At 49.3% G+C, this 21,023-nt stretch overlaps 9 protein-coding genes across 9 annotated transcripts; 3 read left to right on the forward strand and 6 right to left on the reverse strand.

Moving 5' to 3' along the window:
* Positions 1-1,108: 1,108 nt before the first annotated feature.
* PHATR_46891 (predicted protein) lies at positions 1,109-4,733 on the reverse strand. The gene is made up of 6 exons (XM_002185903.1): positions 3,706-4,733; positions 3,340-3,637; positions 2,642-3,252; positions 1,710-2,568; positions 1,529-1,644; positions 1,109-1,398 (listed from the first exon to the last, which is right to left on the reverse strand). The coding sequence occupies exons 1-6, from the start codon at positions 4,658-4,660 to the stop codon at positions 1,214-1,216; spliced, it is 3,024 nt and encodes a 1,007-aa protein (XP_002185939.1). The 5' UTR covers positions 4,661-4,733; the 3' UTR covers positions 1,109-1,213.
* An 813-nt stretch (positions 4,734-5,546) lies between these two features.
* Positions 5,547-6,503, forward strand: PHATR_4286 (predicted protein; the record flags this gene model as incomplete). Its single annotated transcript, XM_002185738.1, has 1 exon — positions 5,547-6,503. A coding segment is annotated over one exon (957 nt), but the record flags the coding sequence as incomplete, so codon positions are not given.
* A 184-nt stretch (positions 6,504-6,687) lies between these two features.
* Positions 6,688-7,311, reverse strand: PHATR_13458 (predicted protein; the record flags this gene model as incomplete). Its single annotated transcript, XM_002185904.1, has 1 exon — positions 6,688-7,311. A coding segment is annotated over one exon (624 nt), but the record flags the coding sequence as incomplete, so codon positions are not given.
* Positions 7,312-7,536: 225 nt separating this feature from the next.
* Positions 7,537-8,118, reverse strand: PHATR_13470 (predicted protein; the record flags this gene model as incomplete). The annotated part of the gene is made up of 1 exon (XM_002185905.1): positions 7,537-8,118. A coding segment is annotated over one exon (582 nt), but the record flags the coding sequence as incomplete, so codon positions are not given.
* Positions 8,119-8,734: 616 nt separating this feature from the next.
* Positions 8,735-10,430, forward strand: PHATR_13417 (predicted protein; the record flags this gene model as incomplete). The annotated part of the gene is made up of 3 exons (XM_002185739.1): positions 8,735-9,805; positions 9,899-9,931; positions 10,005-10,430. Coding segments are annotated over 3 exons (1,530 nt in total), but the record flags the coding sequence as incomplete, so codon positions are not given.
* A 343-nt stretch (positions 10,431-10,773) lies between these two features.
* On the reverse strand, positions 10,774-17,570 carry PHATR_46895 (predicted protein; the record flags this gene model as incomplete). Its single annotated transcript, XM_002185906.1, has 8 exons — positions 10,774-12,765; positions 12,840-13,391; positions 13,454-14,191; positions 14,267-14,304; positions 14,330-14,409; positions 14,518-15,809; positions 15,880-17,287; positions 17,395-17,570. The coding sequence occupies 8 exons, from the start codon at positions 17,568-17,570 to the stop codon at positions 10,774-10,776; spliced, it is 6,276 nt and encodes a 2,091-aa protein (XP_002185942.1).
* A 552-nt stretch (positions 17,571-18,122) lies between these two features.
* PHATR_46896 (predicted protein) lies at positions 18,123-19,109 on the reverse strand (the record flags this gene model as incomplete). Its single annotated transcript, XM_002185907.1, has 1 exon — positions 18,123-19,109. The coding sequence occupies exon 1, from the start codon at positions 19,086-19,088 to the stop codon at positions 18,123-18,125; it is 966 nt and encodes a 321-aa protein (XP_002185943.1). The 5' UTR covers positions 19,089-19,109.
* Positions 19,110-19,473: 364 nt separating this feature from the next.
* On the forward strand, positions 19,474-20,218 carry PHATR_46897 (predicted protein). The gene is made up of 2 exons (XM_002185740.1): positions 19,474-19,637; positions 19,801-20,218. Exons 1-2 carry the CDS (start codon positions 19,506-19,508, stop codon positions 20,209-20,211), a joined length of 543 nt encoding a protein of 180 aa, XP_002185776.1. The 5' UTR covers positions 19,474-19,505; the 3' UTR covers positions 20,212-20,218.
* A 209-nt stretch (positions 20,219-20,427) lies between these two features.
* On the reverse strand, positions 20,428-20,914 carry PHATR_36955 (predicted protein; the record flags this gene model as incomplete). The annotated part of the gene is made up of 2 exons (XM_002185908.1): positions 20,428-20,646; positions 20,735-20,914. 2 exons carry the CDS (start codon positions 20,912-20,914, stop codon positions 20,428-20,430), a joined length of 399 nt encoding a protein of 132 aa, XP_002185944.1.
* Between the last annotated feature and the right edge of the window lie 109 nt (positions 20,915-21,023).

Below are 21,023 nucleotides of genomic sequence, written 5' to 3' on the forward strand. Positions count from 1 at the left end.
TAAGAAACTTGACATTTCCATCATGGCATTAATCTGTACGTCATTCCACTGTGATGCAAATTATCCTGCGCGAAACCCAAGAACTGAAGGTACCTTTTTATTGGGTCGCAGGGGAGGTCCTGTGGGCCGTCGCTTGGTGTCAGTGATGGCACTTTTAGAGGCTTCCCTTGCAACCGACCGGGCTACAATGTACGAAATCCAAAAGTAGTTGATGCAAGCAAAGACCATCATCGTCACAAGAAAGGCGTGATTCCGACTGAGACCCCAGTGCAGCAAACCACCATTTAGTAATGTGGATCCTATCGCTGATGTAATCAAAGCAGAATACATTCCTCGCAAGGTCGACCAGTATTTTGCCGGCGTGTCGATGCTGTCAAGTCCGTACACCAACAGTGCGTGTACGTAGTGCTGCAATACAATGTGGGACAAATATCCAGTCAAGAAGCTGACCGAATCCTTGTAGGTCTCCACTTGCTCGGGCAGATCCGGCAGGGTAGATAGGTAATGGTACGCAAGACGTTCGCAGATGAAAAAGCAAACGTTACCGATGTTTCCGCTGACGAAGAATCGGAGTGGGTGGGGGACGCGCCTAAACCAGGTGTGCGCGACTCGGTGTCGGAAACCCAGCTTCGGTATGGGCGCATTCCGTCCGTGTGTTCTGGATCCGCCACGTATCGACGACAATGCATGCCAAGCCAGCGCACTACCGTTCAAAATGGCCGGGCCCGAGGCCTGGAGAAAGAGCGCGGACGGACCTGCGACAAACTGTACAGCGCTCATATTCTAATACCTGAGTGAGGTCGCGCACTCAACAAGTAGTCACAAAAATGCAATACAAGATGCCGATCCTATTGTTGAAATTTATCTTAAAATTGACGGGGCTGTATCGTGCGTGAGCAGCTGGACGAGTTGCACCAGTGTAACTATCCGGAATCAACTGGCCTCAAAAGCTGACAGTGAATAATACACGTGATAATTTACGCCTGAAAACTGTATGACATGAGACGGACAACTTTCTGTTACGACTCACAGTCATTTAAGCGATTCACAAATACATAGCTAGCCCAACGGAAATATTGTACACAACATAGCCTACCTACCAAAACGTCAAGTTTTAAACACTCTGAAGCATAAGGTATTCGACATTATTCTAAGAATGCCTACGCTTTTCCACTCAACGATGAAAAAACGTTTTTATTTGCGGAAGCATGAGCTATGGGATGATCTCCATATGGTCGCTTTGTGCTAGATCACGAAGTGATTCCGTTCTTGGAAAGGCGCTGAGCGGTTGCATCATGTTACATTTGTGACCGCAGCCAGTGGGACACATTTCGCGAACAGGCTTTCCACTGAGACCACCAAACCATTGAAGCGCATGTTCCATATGACCGCCGTGACCTAATATAGTTCAAGCGAGCGTGTTAGCAGCGACTTGCCCATGTTGCAAACGACGAAGAATGATTCTTACCGCATCCGGGGCACCATACATACATCCCTTTTACAGGTTCATGGCAAAGAAAACACATACCGATTCGACGTCGGCAGCTCTTACAAGCACGTCGAACAGTGCCGTCCAATGTGCTTGCACCTCCACTTTCGGACGACTGCAATGGCTTACCGCAGCTTGGACATGATTCGTAGATTCTAGCGATGCAAAGAGTTAGCGTCTTCTCCTAAAACAACAGTCCCCAAAACAAATCAAAACTCACATTGTGGATTGCTGGTTCAAAGCTCCAATGAAGGGGTCTTTGCAGCTCCGAATAAGTAGTGAAGCATGTGAGAAGAGGCACATGTCTCGCAACAGATCTATGTACGAGAGATACCATTCTCGAACAAGATTTAGCTCGAGACCGGGAACACGGGTGGTCTGATCCGGCGTCAACACATCCAAAACTTCACACAAGGCCACACAGCTCTGCACATCACCAGCGTCCGCCCGCTCCTCAAGAATTCCCTTGATTGTTGGCAGAAGAACGAATTGCATAATGTTACCCGGTTCCGAGCCTTTCTCTGGTAGGCCATCCAGGAGGGCGCTCTCTAGCATAGACGCCAGTAATCGCCACATGTGCGCAAGTGGGCCACAATTCAAACTCATTGCAATTTCTCCATTCTCCACACACAAAGCCTTCCTAGTAGGAAAGGATTCGCTGGGATACAAGACGTACGATTCTGCAAAGCGGGACAGATGTACCACCTCTGGTGCAATCGTAAGAGCTTGCTGTGACTGCCCCACTGGCTTGGCCTCGTGGTCCAGTTCCCCTTGGTCCAAGACATTGAAGACCAGTGTCGGCGTCTCCGAAGGCATACTTTTCTTTGACATCCAATGGTTTCTCAGAAGAAAGGCTGCAGGATCGACTGATGTCTCGCTCGGTAGCTCTCGAAAAACTCCTGGTGCCTGAGCTGTGATGCTGTCGTTTCTTAGCCCTGTTACTAGGAAATTCTCCCGTGGACCAGAGGGAATTTGTTGACAGACTGAAAAAACTTGAAGCGAACCATATCCCCTCTGAAAAGGAGACAGGTTCGCCATAGCAAAGCAGGACGGTGGTACGCGCGAAATGGGTCGGTCTCCTGTAATACGGAAAGTGGGTGAGGCTTAAAATCAGAATGGAACTCCGGTTGCTGCGATAGAGTACAATCTTACCGCGTACAAAACTTTGCAACAAACACCGTCCGTCCCTTCCAACGCTAATTACGTGCTGCCAAATCCCGATGGGCTTATCATATTCGTCAGCTTCACCCGTATCACGTGTCGAATCTGCTTCGTTTGTGCTTCCCTGAAGTCGAGAGCTTCCTCCTCGTTTATCCCCTCTCAAGTCTATCGATGACAACATTCTCGCTGTGGATAGCGAACGCCCGGTGTCATTTTGTTTTGGTTGCGGAGTATCCAACCAATCAAAGTCCATTACAGCTCCTTCCCGATGCCCTTCGACTACGCTAAGTGGCATAAAGGGTCTATGAAATGACCACAAGCCCAAAAGTCCAGGAAAGCCCGCGCTTGCACCTTTGATGGGAGCGGTTGCTACCGCTAACATAGACGAGTGCCGATCTTCATCTTCCAACAAAAATTTGTCGTTTGCTGGCAGCCTCCATCGCAGACGAGTGACGGAAGCGGAAATGTACAAGACGTGAAGCATGGCCTTGTCCGTTTGGCTTTTGTGTCTCGATCGGTCCAAATTGGCGGAGGATCCAAGGGTTCCAGTCAACCGCGGGACGGTGGGGAACAACGACGTGAGCCCGAACGAAACAGTGTGACTGTTGAAGCAACAACATAGTGAGCATTTTCGCTGTCATAGTAGCTAACTGATACAAATACAGTCCGGGTGTACCATAAGAACTCACCTGCCCCGTTCGGTGTCGGAAGAAGCCTCTGTGTTGACTGAATCGGCACGACTTGTTACGGTTTCGTAGTTGGCGGCAAGGTTATTTTCATCTTTGTTGAGGGATAAGTAGGATACTAGATCCCAAATCTTGACGCATCGGTCACTAGCCCCTCCCGTTGCGAGAATATTCGGTTTCGTCGGATGCCAATCGATAGAAGTAGCGTCACCGGCGTGAGCCGTCATCTTGAGCATGGCTGGCTTGGGTAGGTGCATATTGTAAGCGACGAGTGAGCCGCTCGTTGTGACTAGAGCAAAAACTGGAACGATAGAGTGGTTGAGGTGGGAAGCTCCCAAAGCCTGAGGCATTCGCAACTATTTGACCTACCATCATCGTAAAAAGGGCTCCACGCAATATCCCGAACGGCTTCACTCTTCGGCTCAAAGTTTAAACGACAATACCAGGAATACGTCTGCACCGACGCTGAGGTCGTATTCATACTCCGAAATAGACTAAATTGTTTGGATTCTCTCCTTCCTTGGGCCGGGGGCGGCTTCGATTGTTTGCGACGTTCCCAGAGCTTTACCGTCCCATCTTGGGAGGCCGACAGCAGCAAAAGTCGTGTCGGATGCCAAGCCAAACGATTGACGGCACGATTGTGTGGATTGAGTACAACTTCGTGCGGTGTCGCGTGCCCCGATCCCTGCAACAAGGCGTCCGCATTCCATACCACAATGACTCCGTTGGACCCCGCCACCGCCAAGAAAGTGTTGGCGCCGAGAGGAGTCTGCTCTCCCTTATCCGACGCCCCACTTTTACTAGCGCCTTCCGTATGCGTATACACCGACGCCGTGGTGGGTGGCACCCCCTTGGTAGGCTGATGGCTCCACGCAACACTGGTAATGACGACGTTCATCGCGAGATTCGGTTGGGGAGCCGCGGCGGTTTTGGAGCCCAAACCAAAGGAAGCGAAACTATCCCGAACATCTTCGTGTATTCTTCCCATGGCACGATGATCTCCGGTAGTGGCGGTTTGAAAGTGCTGAGCGATCGGGATCGCCTGTAGAAGGGACAGGCCATCCGCACCGACCCTCAGAATTTGGATGGTATCCTTGCTCGCCGTCACGGCGTGCGTTCGATCGGGCGACAACGCCAGGGACGAATACGGATGCGGGGATTTTTTCGGGAGCGACGCCACGACCGGATTGGTGACCGACATTGTGGGAGACGCGGCGGACGAGTGCTTTTTCCGGCCCGGGAGCGTCGGAGGATTCCGGACGGAGGTGCGGTCGGCCGATCCCGACTGGCGGCCTGGCCGTTGGACTGCCACCGATACAGGCATGCCTGCCGAAATTTGTTTCCGCGCGTCCGCAGTAAAGACGACGGACCTCCGGACCTAGCAAGCTGATCACAAGATACGCTACATTTCGAAATGCAGCGGGGACCACACGGATTGGAAAACGACGATGAGGATGCGTGAATCTGCAGAAATGTCGAACACGGTAGTGAAACACGAATGTTAAAGGCCTCTCGATGGAAAGGGTAGGGTTACTTCCATCCATTCGTATATTTGGGGTTTTTTTTTTCCAAAATTTTAAGAAGGCTGATTGGTTCACTTTGCGAAGAGTTGTCCGATTTCTTACCTTAAATTAGTCGTAGCTTTGTACATACTGAATGGACATTGGTGCTGTGTCTCGCTTCAGACATTGTGCTTCGAGAACGACAACCGCTTACTGTCAAATAGGAACACTGGATCTCTATCTACATTAGGCCGATGATGATCTATCACCAGGCCAAGATCCATCAACGATACGATACATTGATCTAACAGTAAGGCGAGTACACGCCTCGCTTGAGCAGAGCTACTTCTCACGACGCAGCAGTAGGAAGGTAGTGTAGTGCCGTGCTTCTACACTAAAGGTTTTCTCTCCATGCGAGCTGTGGCACTCCAACTATGTATCCTAGGGGGTCTCCTGACGGCTCGGTCCGTTTCTAGTCTTTCGACAAGCGCACGTCTGCTCCCCAGAAGGCCAGTCTCCCCTCTCTCACGTTCTGCGGTCCCGGCAAGAGCGGACGGCCAGCGTTCACTGTCGCATTGCTTTGGAACGACAGTCTCCTCGTGTCAGTCCATCCCGCGTATCTCTACGACTCCCTGGGGCTTGTCGTCGAGTGCCGGTAGTTCGGATTCTTCCGATGCCTCCGTCTTGGACCGACTATTGGGCAAAGGCACCTCGGCGTTTCCCCTATTCGTGCTAGCTTCGGCCATTCTGGGTATTGCCAAGCCACAGACTCTCACGTGGGTCAATCAGGGGAATCTCATTTCGGTCATGCTCGCGAGTGTCATGTGTGGCACGGGCTTGACCTTGGAAATGCACGACTTTAAAACCGTTTTTCAAAAAGATTGGGGATCAGTCCCACTTGGGGTACTCTGTCAGTTTCTTATCATGCCACTCGCGGCCTTTGTGGTTGGTCGAACGTTCCTGTTCTCGTCCGGACCCACTGGTCCGTCTCTCTTCTTGGGACTCTGCCTCGTGGGATGCTCACCGGGAGGGACTGCGAGCAACTTGGTGTCGCTCATCGCCCAGGCCGATGTGGCCTTGTCCGTGATTCTCACCACCTGTTCCACCGTACTCGCCGTCCTTGCCACGCCGTTGCTGGTCAAGCTCTTGGTCGGTAGTACGGTGGCGGTCTCGGGTGTGGCCCTGGTACAAGCCACGGCGCGCGTGGTCCTCCTTCCGGTGTTGTTGGGAATGATACTCAACGCCAAATTGCCGCGATTGGCTCGTTTTCTCAGTCGTTTCACTCCGTTTGCTTCCGTACTGCTGGTTAGCTTGATTTGTGGCGGGGTCGTTGCACAAAACGCGTCCATGCTACTACACTCACCGGCATCCGCAGCCAACTTGTCGGTAATTGGTGTAGCCGTTCTTATGCTTCATTCTCTCGGGTTTGCCGCTGGCTACCTGATTCCCAAATTCCTGTTTGGCAAATCCGAACGATCCTCCCGAACCATTGCCATTGAAGTTGGCATGCAAAATTCCGCTTTGGCGGTAGTACTGGCCCGATCCATTGGGGCGCCGCCAATTGCCAGCTTGCCGGGGGCGCTCTCGGCGACCGCCCATTCCTGTCTCGGGAGTCTCCTGGCAGCCTACTGGCGGATCAAGGGTGATCCGGACGGAGATGGCGTAGGAAAGGACGTGTCGGAGGAGCCCTTCCCCTTTCAGCATCCCAGTTTGCGCATTTACGATTTAGGGTACGGGGACAAGACTGTAAAATAGGCGAAAGCCCCCGAATAGTTTCGTATTCGTCCTGCTACCAACCCGCACAACATTACTACAACTTACATACAAAATAGAGACGGACCTCTACAGGCTATATTCTGGTAGCAGTTACAACGTAGAGAGGATCACCTGATATTCTTTGGTTTCGCCCTTTCCGTACCGACAAGTCTTTGGCTTGAATGTCTCGAAAGAGACCGTCTCGGCAGAAATGAAAGTAGGCTCCTACCGTGAACGCATGATCAATGTCATCGGCACCCGTCCAAATACCAACAGCCTTGCTTAAAAACAAGCGATTGGAAAACAAAACGTGAGCGGTTCCACCGGATTTCAATACACGACCTATTTCTCGGCACACTTCCAGTGGCTGGCGCAAGTAGTCGATACTCAATTGGCAAAAGATGGTATCGAAGGATCCCGATGCGTAGGGTAGGTTTGCATTCTTGTTCAAATCCTGGACGGTCCATTCGGTAAGGACTGCGTTGGCTTGTAGTTCTTTGGCATTCATGCCCAGACCGGCGACTCGTGCACAAGATACTTTGGGTTCCAAATGACTGGTCCAGCTGGAGCAGAGATCGAGGACGGCCGCGTCGGGAATATGTGCAACTGTTTGTGAAACGTAGGATGTGAGTATCCCAACCGCCTGATCATCTACATGCTCCACGAAACGAGGATCACTATAGAAAATGCTATCGCTCGATGAATCCAATGTTCCAAATAAGGCTTTCTCGTCACCCTCGAGAGGGTTATCCACCGTGCTCCAATCAGTAGGTATCGAAGTTTCGATTTCTCCCTTGTCTGGCAGCGCAGTGCCTGTTTTGGGATCGTTCGTCATGGCCTCGGCTTGGGAGACCCAACCAAAGGACGAGAATCCTACGGTGCACGCTGTCAAAAGCACAGTCATGGCTTCCTTTCGCGACGACAAGTTTCCGTGGCGATTGAGCACGGGTTTGCAAGACTGTCGGTGGATGGGGGAATAGCCGTGCTGGTGCAGTATCTCCGTATGGGCTCTGGACGGGTAGCCTCCGTTCCGATCAAAGTCGTACAACGGGTACTTGACGGCGGCCAAGGCCATGTGGCGATCTCGTGTGACGCGGGCCAGGATGGAAGCCAAGGCCACCGTGTACACGTAAGCATCTCCTTGTTTCCACGGTCGCGAGGTACACCCGTCCACTTTGGGCGACCGATGTCCATCCACGATACTGTATGGCTGGCAGTGGGGATATTCCGCACGGAGTTGGGACACCACGTCCTCGATGGAATCTTGAAAGCAGTTGAGGGTGGCGTTTGTCGCAGATTGTTCGTCAATCTCGGCAGCTGATCTTTCCTGGATACTCCAAAGGTACCGGGACGGATTCTGGACGATTGCTTCATAAATTCGTTCCCGATCCTTTGTGGAGAGCGATTTGCTGTCGTCCACTCCATCAATCCAGAGACCATCGGCGGCGTTGTCCCGCACGCAACAACTGGCGGTCACAACGGGACCGGCAATGCATCCACTGCCGGATTCGTCGCTGCCAATCACGTGTGTGAATTCGGGCAGCAAGGCACGCTCAATCGCCCAGACGTCATCTCGTTGCCGCAACGGCTTGCGTCGGTTGCCGTGACGACTCGGGGTCGAACGTGTGCGGCGTCCCGGACTCGATCCGACGGTCAGAGCCGTTGTTGTCGTCGTCGTCGGAATGGCCCGCCAACCGGTGATGAGCAGCGCCGTCGCAATCGGTAGCCTTCTCATGAGAAGGACGTGGAATGTGGAGACGGACTCTCTGTGTCACTGTCACTTGTACAGCTGTATCATTAGTTGGTCTGAGGCGTTGGCGTCGTGTTCGATTACATAACGTTCGAAAATCGTTTTGTCCGGTGTGAACCGATTGCTAAACCCTAATTTCTATTAAGCATAGGTTTCTATGGTCTACTAACAGTTATGTCACAGTCAATGGGGGAAGGAGGAGAGTCTATGGTAGTTATCTGTACACTCGCGTAGTCTCGTGCCGTCCAAGGCCGCACGCGAATGGAAATTTGACATTTGACAGTGAGACTTGTTACACAATCTACACTGCACCACCAGCACCGACTACAACAGAGCGCTGTCTATCAGGAACAACACTGCCGCCGGTACGAAATAGAGAGATTCGGGGACGATGGTACTCGCCGAGTTGGGTGGGAAATTGCGGGACTCTTTGCGCAAGTTACAGTCGGCTTCCACGCAGGGCGTCACGGAAAAGGAAGTCGATGCGCTGTTGAGCGACGTTGCCCGGGCCCTCATTGAAGCCGACGTCAACGTCAAACTGGTCATGCAGTTGCGGGCGTCAATCAAGGGCAAGGTGGAGGATTTACTGGACGACGACGATGAAAAACAACCAAACGTGCGGGCCCAACGCGATTTGGCCAAAACGATCCAACGTGCGGTCGTCGATGAACTCGTCGCCCTCTTGTCGCCGACCTATGCGCAAAAGGCCTACACGATGCGCAAGGGAAAACCCAACGTCGTATTATTCGTCGGACTCCAGGGTGCCGGAAAGACTACTTCTATTGCCAAATTCGCGCATTATTATCAACGTCGTGGGTGGAAGACGGCCATGGTCTGTGCCGATACTTTTCGCGCCGGCGCTTTTGATCAGCTCAAACAAAACGCCACCAAACTGCGGGTTCCCTTCTACGGTTCCTACACGGAAGCAGATCCGGTAGTGATCGCCGAAGACGGAGTCAGACAGTTCGTCAAGGATCGGTACGAAGTCATCATTGTCGATACGTCCGGGCGACACAAGCAGGAGTCGGCCTTGTTTGACGAAATGCAAGAAATATCGGAGGCGGTGCGCCCGGACAATACCGTTCTTGTCATGGACGCGACGCAAGGACAGGCGGTTTACGATCAAGCATTGGCTTTTCACAATGCTGTGGATGTAGGTGCCGTCATCGTTACGAAACTGGATGGCCACGCCAAAGGTGGCGGGGCCTTGTCGGCTGTCGCAGCCACGTCTTCTCCCATTTTGTTTCTCGGATCGGGAGAACATTTTGACGACCTTGATCCGTTTAACGCCCAGTCGTTTGTTTCCAAACTTTTGGGATTTGGGGACGTGCGGGGATTGATGGATGCCATGAAATCGGTGACGGATTCAAAAACCCAGGAACAACTTATGGAACGCATGTCCAAGGGAGAATTCACTTTGCGGATGATGTACCAGCAGTTTGAGAAAGTCATGAGTATGGGCGTACGTACCGTTATCGAAGGATGATGGATTTGGTTGATCGATTCTACTTGCTTTTTTGCTCATTTGTCTTTGCTTTCCTCGTGTCCGCGGTAGCCTTTGAACAAACTGGTTGGAATGATGCCAGGTGTAAGTACTATCGAATACATATGAAGAGTCATTTTGTCTCGAGCGCTTCTCATTATTCTTGGTTCTATTACAGATGCCAGATTATCTCGTACCGAAAGGGGGCGATCAGCAAGCCACGGATCGCTTGCGAAAATTCATGATCATGATGGATTCCATGAACAATGCCGAATTGGATGGAAAAATTGATATGCATGTAAAGGACGATCCACAAATTGAATCGCGGATTCGCCGGATTGCCGCGGGCTCGGGGTCGCACCCCAACGAGGTGAAAATGCTCCTCCTGGCACACAAGCAGTTCGAAGGAATGGTCTCCAAAATGGGAAAATCTGGGCTCATGGGCAAGGGCGCCCAGCAACGTCAAGCTCAGTTACAAGCGCAAATGCGCAAAAATCCTAACTTTATCAATCAACGCTTGAATCAGATGGATCCACGCATGTTGCAGCAAATGGGAGGCCGTGAAAGTGTTATGGCCATGATGCAGCAAATGGCCAAGGGCGGAGGTGCGGGTGGCGGTGGTATGCCCAATATGGAGGCTCTTATGGGCGGTGGTGTCGAGGGAATGCCCGGAATGATGCCTCCGGGAGGAGGAATGCCTGGAATGGGTGGTGGAAATGCGGGTGGTATGGATATGACCTCAATTATGAAGATGGCGCAAGCTATGGGTATGGGAGGTGCGCCGCCGGCTAGTTCTGGTAGATAAGGTTTCGGAGCAAGGCGTTCCTTTCTCTATGAAGAGGATTACGTCCCAGGCCGACAAGTCTTTCAGAATCTAGAAATCGGAATTTTTCTCTATGCTAGTGTGATTATTCTTGTGATCGTTGCCTCTGTTTGAACTCATTTTTTCAATCTTCGCCTTTGAGACTTTCGATTGCCTGCTGCGGGGAAATGAAATCGCATGCGACCAGCAAGTTACGCATTTCGTCACCTATCGCACCCGTCGTGAGCCAGCGATTCCAATCGCTCTTGTTGCTTTTTTGAAATGCATTGAAGCAATCTTGCAGCTTTGATTTTAATCTTGACAGTTTATCGGCACTCCGAAGACGCTGTTGAACCGAGACGAGCTGCACGTAGACCCCGAGAATATTCGTTAAACCAAGTCGATGACCGCTACCAAACAAAACCTCCGTGGGAACGCCCGAAATAATATCAAGGAGCGCCATCCAGACTGGTTCAGTATATTTGTATCCCCAATGCCGCACCACTACTGACACCATGCCAGCATGAGGCAAATTCGCTTCCAAAGGTTCTCCAGGATGTTTACCCCGTACCAGCCCTCGGATATTACTTCCTGGACAATCATCAACTTGTGCATCGCGCCACAGTCGACTTATAATAAACGGGGACTTCCGAAAGAACAAGAGGGGATGCTTTCGTGCAACATTGGCAAGGCATTTTGATATTTTGCTTTCTCCAATAAAGAGAGAATTTATCATTTCCTCGATCTGGTCGTCGGTGTTGGAACTCCAGCATTCCCACTCCGATACGTGCATTTCCGATGCTTCTAATAACGCGCCGCGGACAGAGCTTGGTCCAAGGTTTATTCCGTACGGATGGGCAATATAAAGACGAAGGAGCAGTGTATTCCCCACCATGTGATTACTGTTCGATCCAGAATCCAGGCCACCGAGGATAAAATCAGCCGCGAATTGGACACTTTGACCTCCTTTCACGAGCTGCAATAATAATCGAAAAGATAGCGGCTCACTAGCGTGCGTAAAGCTGTCTTCACTCTCGCCTTCGAGGCCTCCGATAATGACCTGGAGCATGACTGCGAAATCACTTTCAGATACCCCGGGAAAACTGCTGGCTTCAACTTCAGTGAAAGTCAATAAGCTCTTCTCGAAAACCAATACAAAAAAGGAGACGATACGATCGTAACAGAATTCCTCTGGATTCGCATCCTTAACCTTCTTCAGTATCCAACGGGAACACTCTTGTACATTCCGCTGGCTCCAACAAGCCACACACTGAGACACGAGTCGTTGGAAAGTCTGATTCTCAAATTTCGAAGAGCAAAAGATGTGTTTCCATAGCTTTTCATCGGTTGCGTCTCGGCTGAGCCTAGGAACCCATTTGAGGACGGCGCTCGTTGCGCAAGACTTAGGGTGTGCAATTCTAGCGTAGACATCGAGCATTTGCACAGCCTTAAAACAACGGTCTTTTGGCTGTAATGCGCAAAGCCTTTCATCCCAATCGTTAGAAGACTGGGAGAGGAACTCTGCCTTCACAAAGGAGGCATCGGATCTGGAATGGTCGCTTTGGGATACCTTCGGAGGGCTCCACTTTTTGAAATTTATGAAATGTAGATCTTCGGATTCTATGTTGCTCTCCATTTCAACATGATTACCAACGCTCCGGGCTCCAATCTCGGTCAGTGAAGGAGACCTTTCACCGACACGCGAAAGCAACCTAGGATTTTCAGTTTTTAGATTTTTCGGCTTTGCTTTGCAGGCTTTACTTGCATTTGTCGAGCATTCGGCTGAAAGCCAGTCAAGAAAAGTTCTAGAAACTTTCAGTGGATCAAGACCCAAATCGATATTGTTTAATCGAATGTAGGCCGAAAGTCGTCCAAGTAGCTTGCGAGAAATGTCCCTGCGCCGCCCAACCCTCCCAATGTCCCACTCGCTTGATGCTGATGGGGTAAGTAGCGAGCGGTAAAGTAACACGCTGTTCTGAGCTGAATCACCTAAGCGCCCTAATCGATTTAGCATTGTCAACAGAGACGCTTTTGGCAGGCCAGAGCAAAGCAACAATCGCGGCAAAAATTCATCGGGGGCAGACATAGCCGCGCGTCGTGCAATAAGGTCGCTGCGTGATTTCGCCAATAAGATCCACTGATGTAGAATGAGAGTTTGTCAGACTCCAATTTGCACCAAGTTCAATCCAATTTTGGATCATTTGTACATACCGATTCAACTTTAACCGCATCAATACTTGTTCCAAACATCTTTGCGCTTGCCAGCCCGCCTGCTGTTTCGATCGCATTTTTATTTTCGTCACGGCTCGGCCTCGTAAATGCGTTCATTAAATTAGTAACCAAGACACGGACATCGTCGTCTTCCTTTACCTTTGACACATTGTCTTCTCTCCAGATACTCAACAGTACGCAGACAGATTTCAGTAGATCCAGGGATACGCAAACGGCGCCCTCGCCGATGGGCGTTGGATAGAGTGTGATATTGACTTCGCTGGTATTAGATTGCATAGCGGTTAGTTGCCTTCGGCGGGCGAGTCGGCTGCATTCTTCATGCAAAACACGGACTGCTAGACAGCGAAGGTCACGAAAAGCGTCAAGAACATCCGCATAAATCGTAGGTCGAGATGATATCAAGTGCAGAAGGATGGGAGGGAAACCCGAAACTGTAGCGACGTCTTGCGCAGTCGCAAACTGCATGTGGTCATGCAACCCTATGACGAGCATCCTCAGAACACTGCCACGTTCACAGTCTGCGGCCATAGTCTAAACAAAAAATGAATGAGATATTGATGAACGAAGCAGTGTGGGACACATTGACAACATACCATGTGCTTGATTGAGTAGCTGACAAGCGCCTTGGCATAGGATAAAGATAGAATATTCGCAATCCACGACTTCGAAGCGTGCCCATCGCTTTCTGTATTCACAAGAGAATCTTGTAGTACTCTACGCGCGCACTTTCTTCGCTCTGGCTTGGGACTCGCAACGTCAGACAGCAACAAGTCCAATGCTCTAATTGCATCCAATTCACCAAAGGAACCTTTGAGAGAACCTTTTACATGGTCAAGTAGCGGGGATGAGAGTTCCTTCAATTGGACTCTCTCTTCACCCTCCGTGCCATATGCCCTTAGGAGAAGGAAGCACGCAGCATTTGAAGGGAGTCTTGCTATAGTGTCAGGTAACCGTGAAATTATTGGAATCAACCATTCGTAAGCTCTTTCAATCGCTCCGCGAGTCGTTTCGCCGATTGTCATCAATAAAAAATCAGGTTTGACCGAACGTTGGAAAGTGTCGGAGATTTGAAACATTTTTTCTATCGAGAGTAGAAGATCGGCAGACTCTCGAGGTGGCTTGCGGGCAGGTCCATCTGGATCCCACAACATAATGGATTTCTGAGCTATGCGAAGGCTTGCTTTCCGTTTGCTCGCTTCTACTAGTTCAAGAGATGCAATTTTTTCTTGTTGTTGCTTCTGTAGCCGCTTGGAGACTCTGGATCCTGACTTGTTCGAGATCTTTTGGCCCACTTTGGGAGGCAGAAACAGAAGTTCCGCAATGCGATTTTCCTATTATCAGAGAGTCTGCTTAGTCCAATTGTGCTCCTATGACTAATATCACCAAAAAAACTTCGCGGCACTCACCTCACCGCGTGCACTTTGCTCGGCATTTTTCGTTTCGTCTCTCATTCTTTCATCACAATCTACCGTAGGAAATCGATACCGAAGCGAGGTCACCATTTTGATGAGAGACCTCAAAGTCGGGTGGTCCTTCCAAAGGACGGTACCTAAATTATCAGGTGAAGCTGCACACATAACGAGTGCGAGCTTTGCAAATCAAAACGATTATGTGAGAAGTGAGCCAAATGCCGTCTAGAAGTAATTTTTTGACGTACCATAGTAACTCGCCACCAGTGTCCCGGGAGAGCAAGTCTAAAGAGATCAACCAACGGGGTAAGACACGATGTGCAACACGCGTGGAAAGAGGAATAAAAAAAGCAAGTACATTAACGCACCTTGGGTATTGAGAGTCAATGTGATCGCTTGATATTTCATGATCTTCAAAGATTCTCATTTTGTTGGCTCCGTTGCCCTCAAGTGATCGATGAGGCTGATACTGTACCAACGCGTACATTTCCCAAACCAACATTGGGTCCGTTATCTTCATGTTTCCTCTTCGTCGGGTGGTGCAACACTCAAAGAGATGTTCCAGAAGTTGTAAAGCCATATCGGCAGATACCCCGTTTTGCTTAGAAGTGGCAGATTTGACAACAATCCAAATGATGTCATCATCAACTTCGTTTCCATATATGCAACAAAGCTTGATCCTCTCTAACTCAATGCCCCAGTCCGTATTGTTGGCTGGCAGCGACGGATCTTCCAATGGGCATACGAACTGCTTCATTATAGGTGAGTCGGGCTCTTCAATGAAAAGCAAGCAGCGCATTAATCGTAACCAAGCTGGAATTTTGAGACTGTCCTGCGAGTTCAGTATGCTGCTATAGTCTGGGGGCCCCGCTCCCACGCATCCGTTAGTTTCCTCCGTTCTATTCTGTTTTCTATCCAGCCTTTCTCGAATCCGCGGTCCGTAGTCTGAGCAACACCAAGACAACAAAAGCATCCTGACAGCTTTCAATGACTTGCGTAAAGATACTACCGCCTTGTCAATGGTAATTTCATCTACTGGACTCTGTTGAAGTCTAGTCGAGAGATGCTCTGGTACAAACGGTGCAACGAGTAAAGTCACACACTGCAGAAGAAGACGCGCTTTGTCTTCTTCCTCTTTTATTGACCATACTTGAACGTCTACGTCGAATGACAAAAGTGCATCAAGAAGAGCATATCCATCAAATGAACGACCCAATTCAGTAGCTATGGAACGTAATAGAGATCGGAGCATTTTAACCACCCGTTCCCTACGAGTGCGTATTTGTTCATCCTGATTGCTGATCTCGTCTGATGGTGCCACAAGCATCATTAGTAGAGACGCAGCCATTGCCTCATACGAAACTTGCGGGTTTACAACCTTATGGATAGCAGCAATCATTTTCAGCTGATCAGAAGTCGACGAACCGTTGTGTTGAGCAAGATTCATCTCTCCTAGTATTTTCGAGTACATGTGATTGACAACTGTTGCCGTCGGTATCCGGCTGGCGATGGCCGTAATGTTCTCAACGTGAGCGTTGATCTATTCAAAAGGCTCCAATGAGTTCATGTTTGCAGTTACGGACAAATCCCAAACGGATGGATGTTCTTACCTGATTCGCTTTGAGCTTCATCTCGAGGATGCTGTTGATCGCTTCAATATCGTCTGGCAGAGGGGGGTCTAGATTGCGCATGAGCTGAACAGTTGCAGCAAAAAGGGTTCGGCTAAGTCCAGCCAAGGCAGGAGACTGAAGCCACTTCTCAAGGTTGGATGCGATTTGACGGCGTACTCCAGGAATTGTTGCGAAAGATGGCAGGGTTTGTAGAAGGCTGGAATTTTGCTTGGACTTCATCTCGAGACGCTCTGACAGCGATTGACAAACGAATTCGTGAGCAAGATCGAGATTGGCGTCGAAGAAACGCTGTCGAATGGGTTCCAGAATCACATTTGAAAAAACCTTTGGATAGAGCTCTATCTCGAGCCTGGGACGTAGCTTCTCGGATGTTTTCGAAGATCCATTTGAGGAGAATAGGAGAACAGAAGGGGTATTTAATCTGGACTCTCCACCCTGCGAATTACTGTCCTGTGAACCCGTTGTTGTCAAGACTTCCTCATCCTCTTCACCAGAAGACGAGTCCTCACCTGAACGTACTCTCCGAACTGAGTTTAAAATACAGTTGTGTTCATCAGCAGAACTTGAATGTTCCTCTATCGGCAATTCGTTGGCTTCCATTTCGTACGTCATAGACATAGACCTGTCACGGCCAATTTTAATTGAAGAAATGCCGCCACGCTCCACGTCATGCGATGAAGCAAGATGCTTTGTTTTCCCATTTGGAGTTGTATGGACACTTGTGAGGCTAAAATGTCGGTAAGCCTCGGCAACACTTGACGCATCCTTCTTCATTTGATCCGAAGTTTCAGTCGCGTACACGTCGATATGAACAAGTGCCAAATTCTGCACCAGCATTCGACAACCCTCGTCATCCACCCAAAGTCTCGGACCGAAACAATCGTCGGCATACGCCCGTATCAGCGGTGCCGGCCAGTGATCCAGATGCATCAAGGCCATGTATAATATTGTGGATACCAATTGTGCCAGGTTGAATGTCGGCTGACTTGCGGTATAGACCTTATTTCGAACGGTAGGGACAGGCGAGTGCATCGTTTTTAGCATTTTGGTACCTCTATTTTCTGGAGGCTCATTGATAACCGATGAAGATCGCTTGCGTCCGGCAAGAAGATTGGGAGCAGCTGTCGATGAACCGTTTCCATCCGACGACTCCGCATCACTGTTATACGGCAATTGCAAACATCTCAAAAGCGCCCGAAACAGAGTGCCATCCTGTAAGACTGCATGCACAGCGGGAATTTGCTCCGAAGTTGATAATATAGTACTGTTCCTTTCTTCATGTCTACTTTCAACAATGACACAAAAAGAGAGACAGGGAGAATTGAGGTATGAGAAGCTTTGTTGGATTAATGGGATTGGCAAGTCTCTAGCTAGCGGACCGGAAACCCTAAGCATTGTGTTTTAGATTTCAAAGCGATTTCAAACGACGACAGGCTCGAAAGAACCCAATCGCGAATTAGCTGAAAATCGGAAAAGAGAAACTGGAGTACGCACCGAACCCGGAAAATAGTTTGTTGATCGACTTTCAAATGACACAAAAGACCGATCGCGGCGACGTAAAGCTCCGCAATCTTCTTTGGATGACTCTGAGAAACATCTTGAGAGACTTCTTTGAGCTGCCGGATCGAATCATCCAGGTTTGGCGGCGCTGGGGTCGTAGATTCCGTCATGGCGAGACAACGTCCGGAGACTGAACGTTTCGTGTGCAGTCATATACTAAATATCACCGTAGAAATCTACGTTGGATCGTTTTTCGGTGTTTTTTCGTGCTTACCTCGCCCGAGTCAAAACCTAAAAAAATTAACTACCTACCCCAATGCTGGCGACCGTAAGGAAGACCCCGCGCTAAGTATGGGAAGACTTTACTTGTTGTAAAGCAAATGTTAAAGTTCATACTGATAGCTGACTGGACATGAGCTAGATCCTATTTTTTTTGTAGAACGGTCTCGTAGGCTTTGTTTCGAATCCTAAGGGCATACCCGTGCCTTTCTTTTGCTCAATGAACACACTTACTGTATTTTTCATCGAATCTGGTCATGCATATTCAAAACTCACTGCAGTCATAACATTTGAAATAGCCAGAAGTGTTATCTGGTTTTGCATTTCGTTTCAGATTTCATATGCTAGAACAAGACGTTTTCAGAAACAATTGGAGCAGGACAAACGATGTGACCGCTATTTCACCAAGGCTGTTTTTGAGTACTTTTAGTACTCATTGTTGTCTATGATGCTGAAATAAGCATCCCAACCCCTACCGTGATGAGGGAGGCTGCAACGCCCATCAGTGCGACTCGCGTTGGATTGAGATCCACACCTGCTAGTTCCCCAATATCGGTACTCGCCACGGGTCGGTTATACCAACCGATGATGGCGACACGCTCCTTCTGTGTATCTAGGACTTCGTGTGGAATGGCGTTGCTTCGGAACAGGACCAACGTACCACTCTGAGGCAAGACATCGCGGCATTGCGCTTCTTCCCCTGCTGGTAATTCGTCATCACCAGAGTCGAAATGTAACCGTAGTTGTCCACCGTCTTGTTCATTCCAATCCTTATTGAGATACAGCAGAAGCGAATACTCTCGTAATGTTGAAGCCGAGCCTGGAATTGCGTCACGATGCCTTCGGTAGAAACCTCCTTGCGGATAGAACGCATACAAGAGCTCCGTCAGCTGACTGTCCAACGGTTTGCCAAAATGACTGTTCAAATCGGCCTTGACTTGGTCCAGAATCACGTAAAGTTGATCCCTATAGGCGCTCGGGAAAGTCTTTAGTTTGGTAGGCCCCAAAAAGCAGCTTTCAGCGACGCGAATGTTGGTATTGAGCTTGTTGGTTGCGTCTTGACGGATCTTGGCCACTGTGAATTTTTCGGCCTGGCGAAGGTCCTGAACGTCTTGACGCAGAGCGGTTTGTAACGACTCCGGCAAAAAGTCACAAATTACGACGTACTGATTCTCCGAAAGCTCTCGTAGGTGTCGAGGCTCCAGCCGTGGAATGTCGGTTGCGATACCGGGAACCGAAGTGGACACGCCGAACAACCGAGAATTTACAATGCTCGATGAAAATGACGGAGTCGACGCTCTCTGTATTGATTCAGTCGGACCATACAACTTGGAAGAAGACAACCAACTTTGCGCCGTCTGGAATAATAACAAGAGAAAAAGTTGGGAAAAGCCGGGACCAAAGCCCATGGTGTTTTGTTTTCGGTTTTGATTTCGATTTCTGATATGTGACACGGAGGAGCGCCTACCAGTACCTGGTACATGTAAGAAGAGCATTCGTGTGATGTTTTGGATACATTCGTGAGTACCGTATGAATTGATCGAAGATGACGACAGGAAAGTCTTTTTCTGGCTCTGGAGGAACATAACCCAATGTATTTGGCCAACAGCCACACATCGAAACGATTGTCGCGGGCTCCGAACAGTAGGAAAACTCGTGCTTTTTGGTTGGACTCCACCTTTCCATGCCGTTGCCTGTGCTTAGGAACCTAAGGATGACTGGCCCGTCGTATTACCAGTCAACAGGAAACGTCGTCTGGCGCATCATCTCAACATTATACTCTCTGCTGTCTGTGTGAGCGGATACACGGTATTGTCTTTGAAAAGATGATCATTTACAAGTGTCGCTTTAGCGGAGATGAAATGCTCTCCGATGCCTTCAAGCCTGTCCCGGTCAAAGACGAGGACGGCAACGAAGTTCCGGGACTGATTCAGATTCAGTCTCAAAAAGTCAGCAAGGTATGTGACCAACGGGCGCTATGGTTGCGTCATCTCGTCCTCATGAAACGATTGTGCCGGTTGCATGGTGACGCATGCACCAAAAGAAGCGCTGCCGTCATCCAATTTCCAAATTATTGGTTCGATGGTGCGTTCGCTCACTAGTGCAATTTCGTTCGCGTAGGATACCGGTGGCAGCATTGATATCGGCTGCGGAAATGAATTTGGAGGAGGGGACGATGAGGGTGCTGATTCTGGTGCTGAGCTCGTCAACAATGTCGTAGATGAGACTTTTGGATTTGACCTGCACGAGATCCCAATGGGCAAAAAAGACATAAAGGAATACCTTCAGCTTTATTGCAAGAATCTTCGGGCCAAGCTCAAGGAAGACGATAAAGTTACGGGGCCGGAAGTCAAGGCTTTTACGCAGGCAGCTCCGGCCTTCTGCAAATGGATTCTTTCCAAGTACGATGATATGCAGTTCTTTACCAGTAGCTCGATGGACCCGGATGGTAGTATGGCCTTTGCCTACTACGAGGATGTCGATCCTCTCTTTGTTTTTATCAAAGCTGGTCTGATTGAAGAAAAATGTTAACCACATCTTTAGAGGTTTCATCCCGTCTCGAATATACTACGCGTAGGCTTGGGCACCTTTCGAAAGCCTAGGAAGTCACAGACGCTAACTATACTTGTAGATAGATAATCAGACTCCACAGAGAAACTCCTAAGCACTACATCTTAATTCAGAACTAAACTATAAAGCGTCAGAAGGCCCTTTCTGCATCTGTACAACGAAGAGAAGAAAGAAACCCTAATATCGCACGTGTTCGCAGTCTTCCTCTTCTAAAACCATATTGGGAATGCCGTCCCGTACCGGAAATTCTCGACCTGTCGCCGGGCACGTTAAAATTCCTTGGATCAAATGAACGTTCATCAAGACGTGATGCAATGCCTCTAAAAACTCTGGGTCTTCGGCCAAATCTTCAGTCAAGACTGGTGGTAGCGTTGGAATTCCCAGTTGAGACGCAGCCTAATAATAGCAACGAAACACATTTGGCAAAGCATCAGGGTATGTTCCCAATACTTGCTTTCGGCATTGCAAAGCACTAATTTCGTACCTCAATTAGAGCCGACCAATCAAGGGTCGAAAGTAGCCCCTCAACAAAGACTAAACGATGTTCATCGAAAGGACAGCTGTCCTTTACTTCTACCTCGGTTGCAGTTATTCTCAACGGAAAACCTTTTCCTTTGGCCGCCGCTGCATTATTTCGAAGCGCGTTGTGCGTTAATAATCTCATAATTGACAGTAAATGAGAGTGAAATGTCAGATGAAGAGGATTATTTCTTTAGACTCTGGGTTCAGTCGCAACTGAGATACTACTGCAATGGTATGGCCCTATCAGCTAA

The sequence above is a fragment of the Phaeodactylum tricornutum genome, chromosome 11 (assembly GCF_000150955.2).
Source record: "Phaeodactylum tricornutum CCAP 1055/1 chromosome 11, complete sequence".
Taxonomy (NCBI): Eukaryota; Bacillariophyta; class Bacillariophyceae; order Surirellales; family Neidiaceae; genus Phaeodactylum; species Phaeodactylum tricornutum.

Bases quoted from the DNA above. Each gene is read 5' to 3' on its own strand.
- PHATR_46897 (XM_002185740.1), top strand. From the start codon at position 19,506: ATGATCATTTACAAGTGTCGCTTTAGCGGAGATGAAATGCTCTCCGAT. The intron at 19,638-19,800 runs GTATGTGACCAA...TCGTTCGCGTAG, and splicing joins AGTCTCAAAAAGTCAGCAAG to GATACCGGTGGCAGCATTGA.
- PHATR_46891 (XM_002185903.1), bottom strand. From the start codon at position 4,660: ATGCCTGTATCGGTGGCAGTCCAACGGCCAGGCCGCCAGTCGGGATCG. The intron at 3,253-3,339 runs GTGAGTTCTTAT...TTGCTTCAACAG, and splicing joins TCCGACACCGAACGGGGCAG to TCACACTGTTTCGTTCGGGC. The intron at 1,645-1,709 runs GTGAGTTTTGAT...TTGCATCGCTAG, and splicing joins TTGAACCAGCAATCCACAAT to AATCTACGAATCATGTCCAA.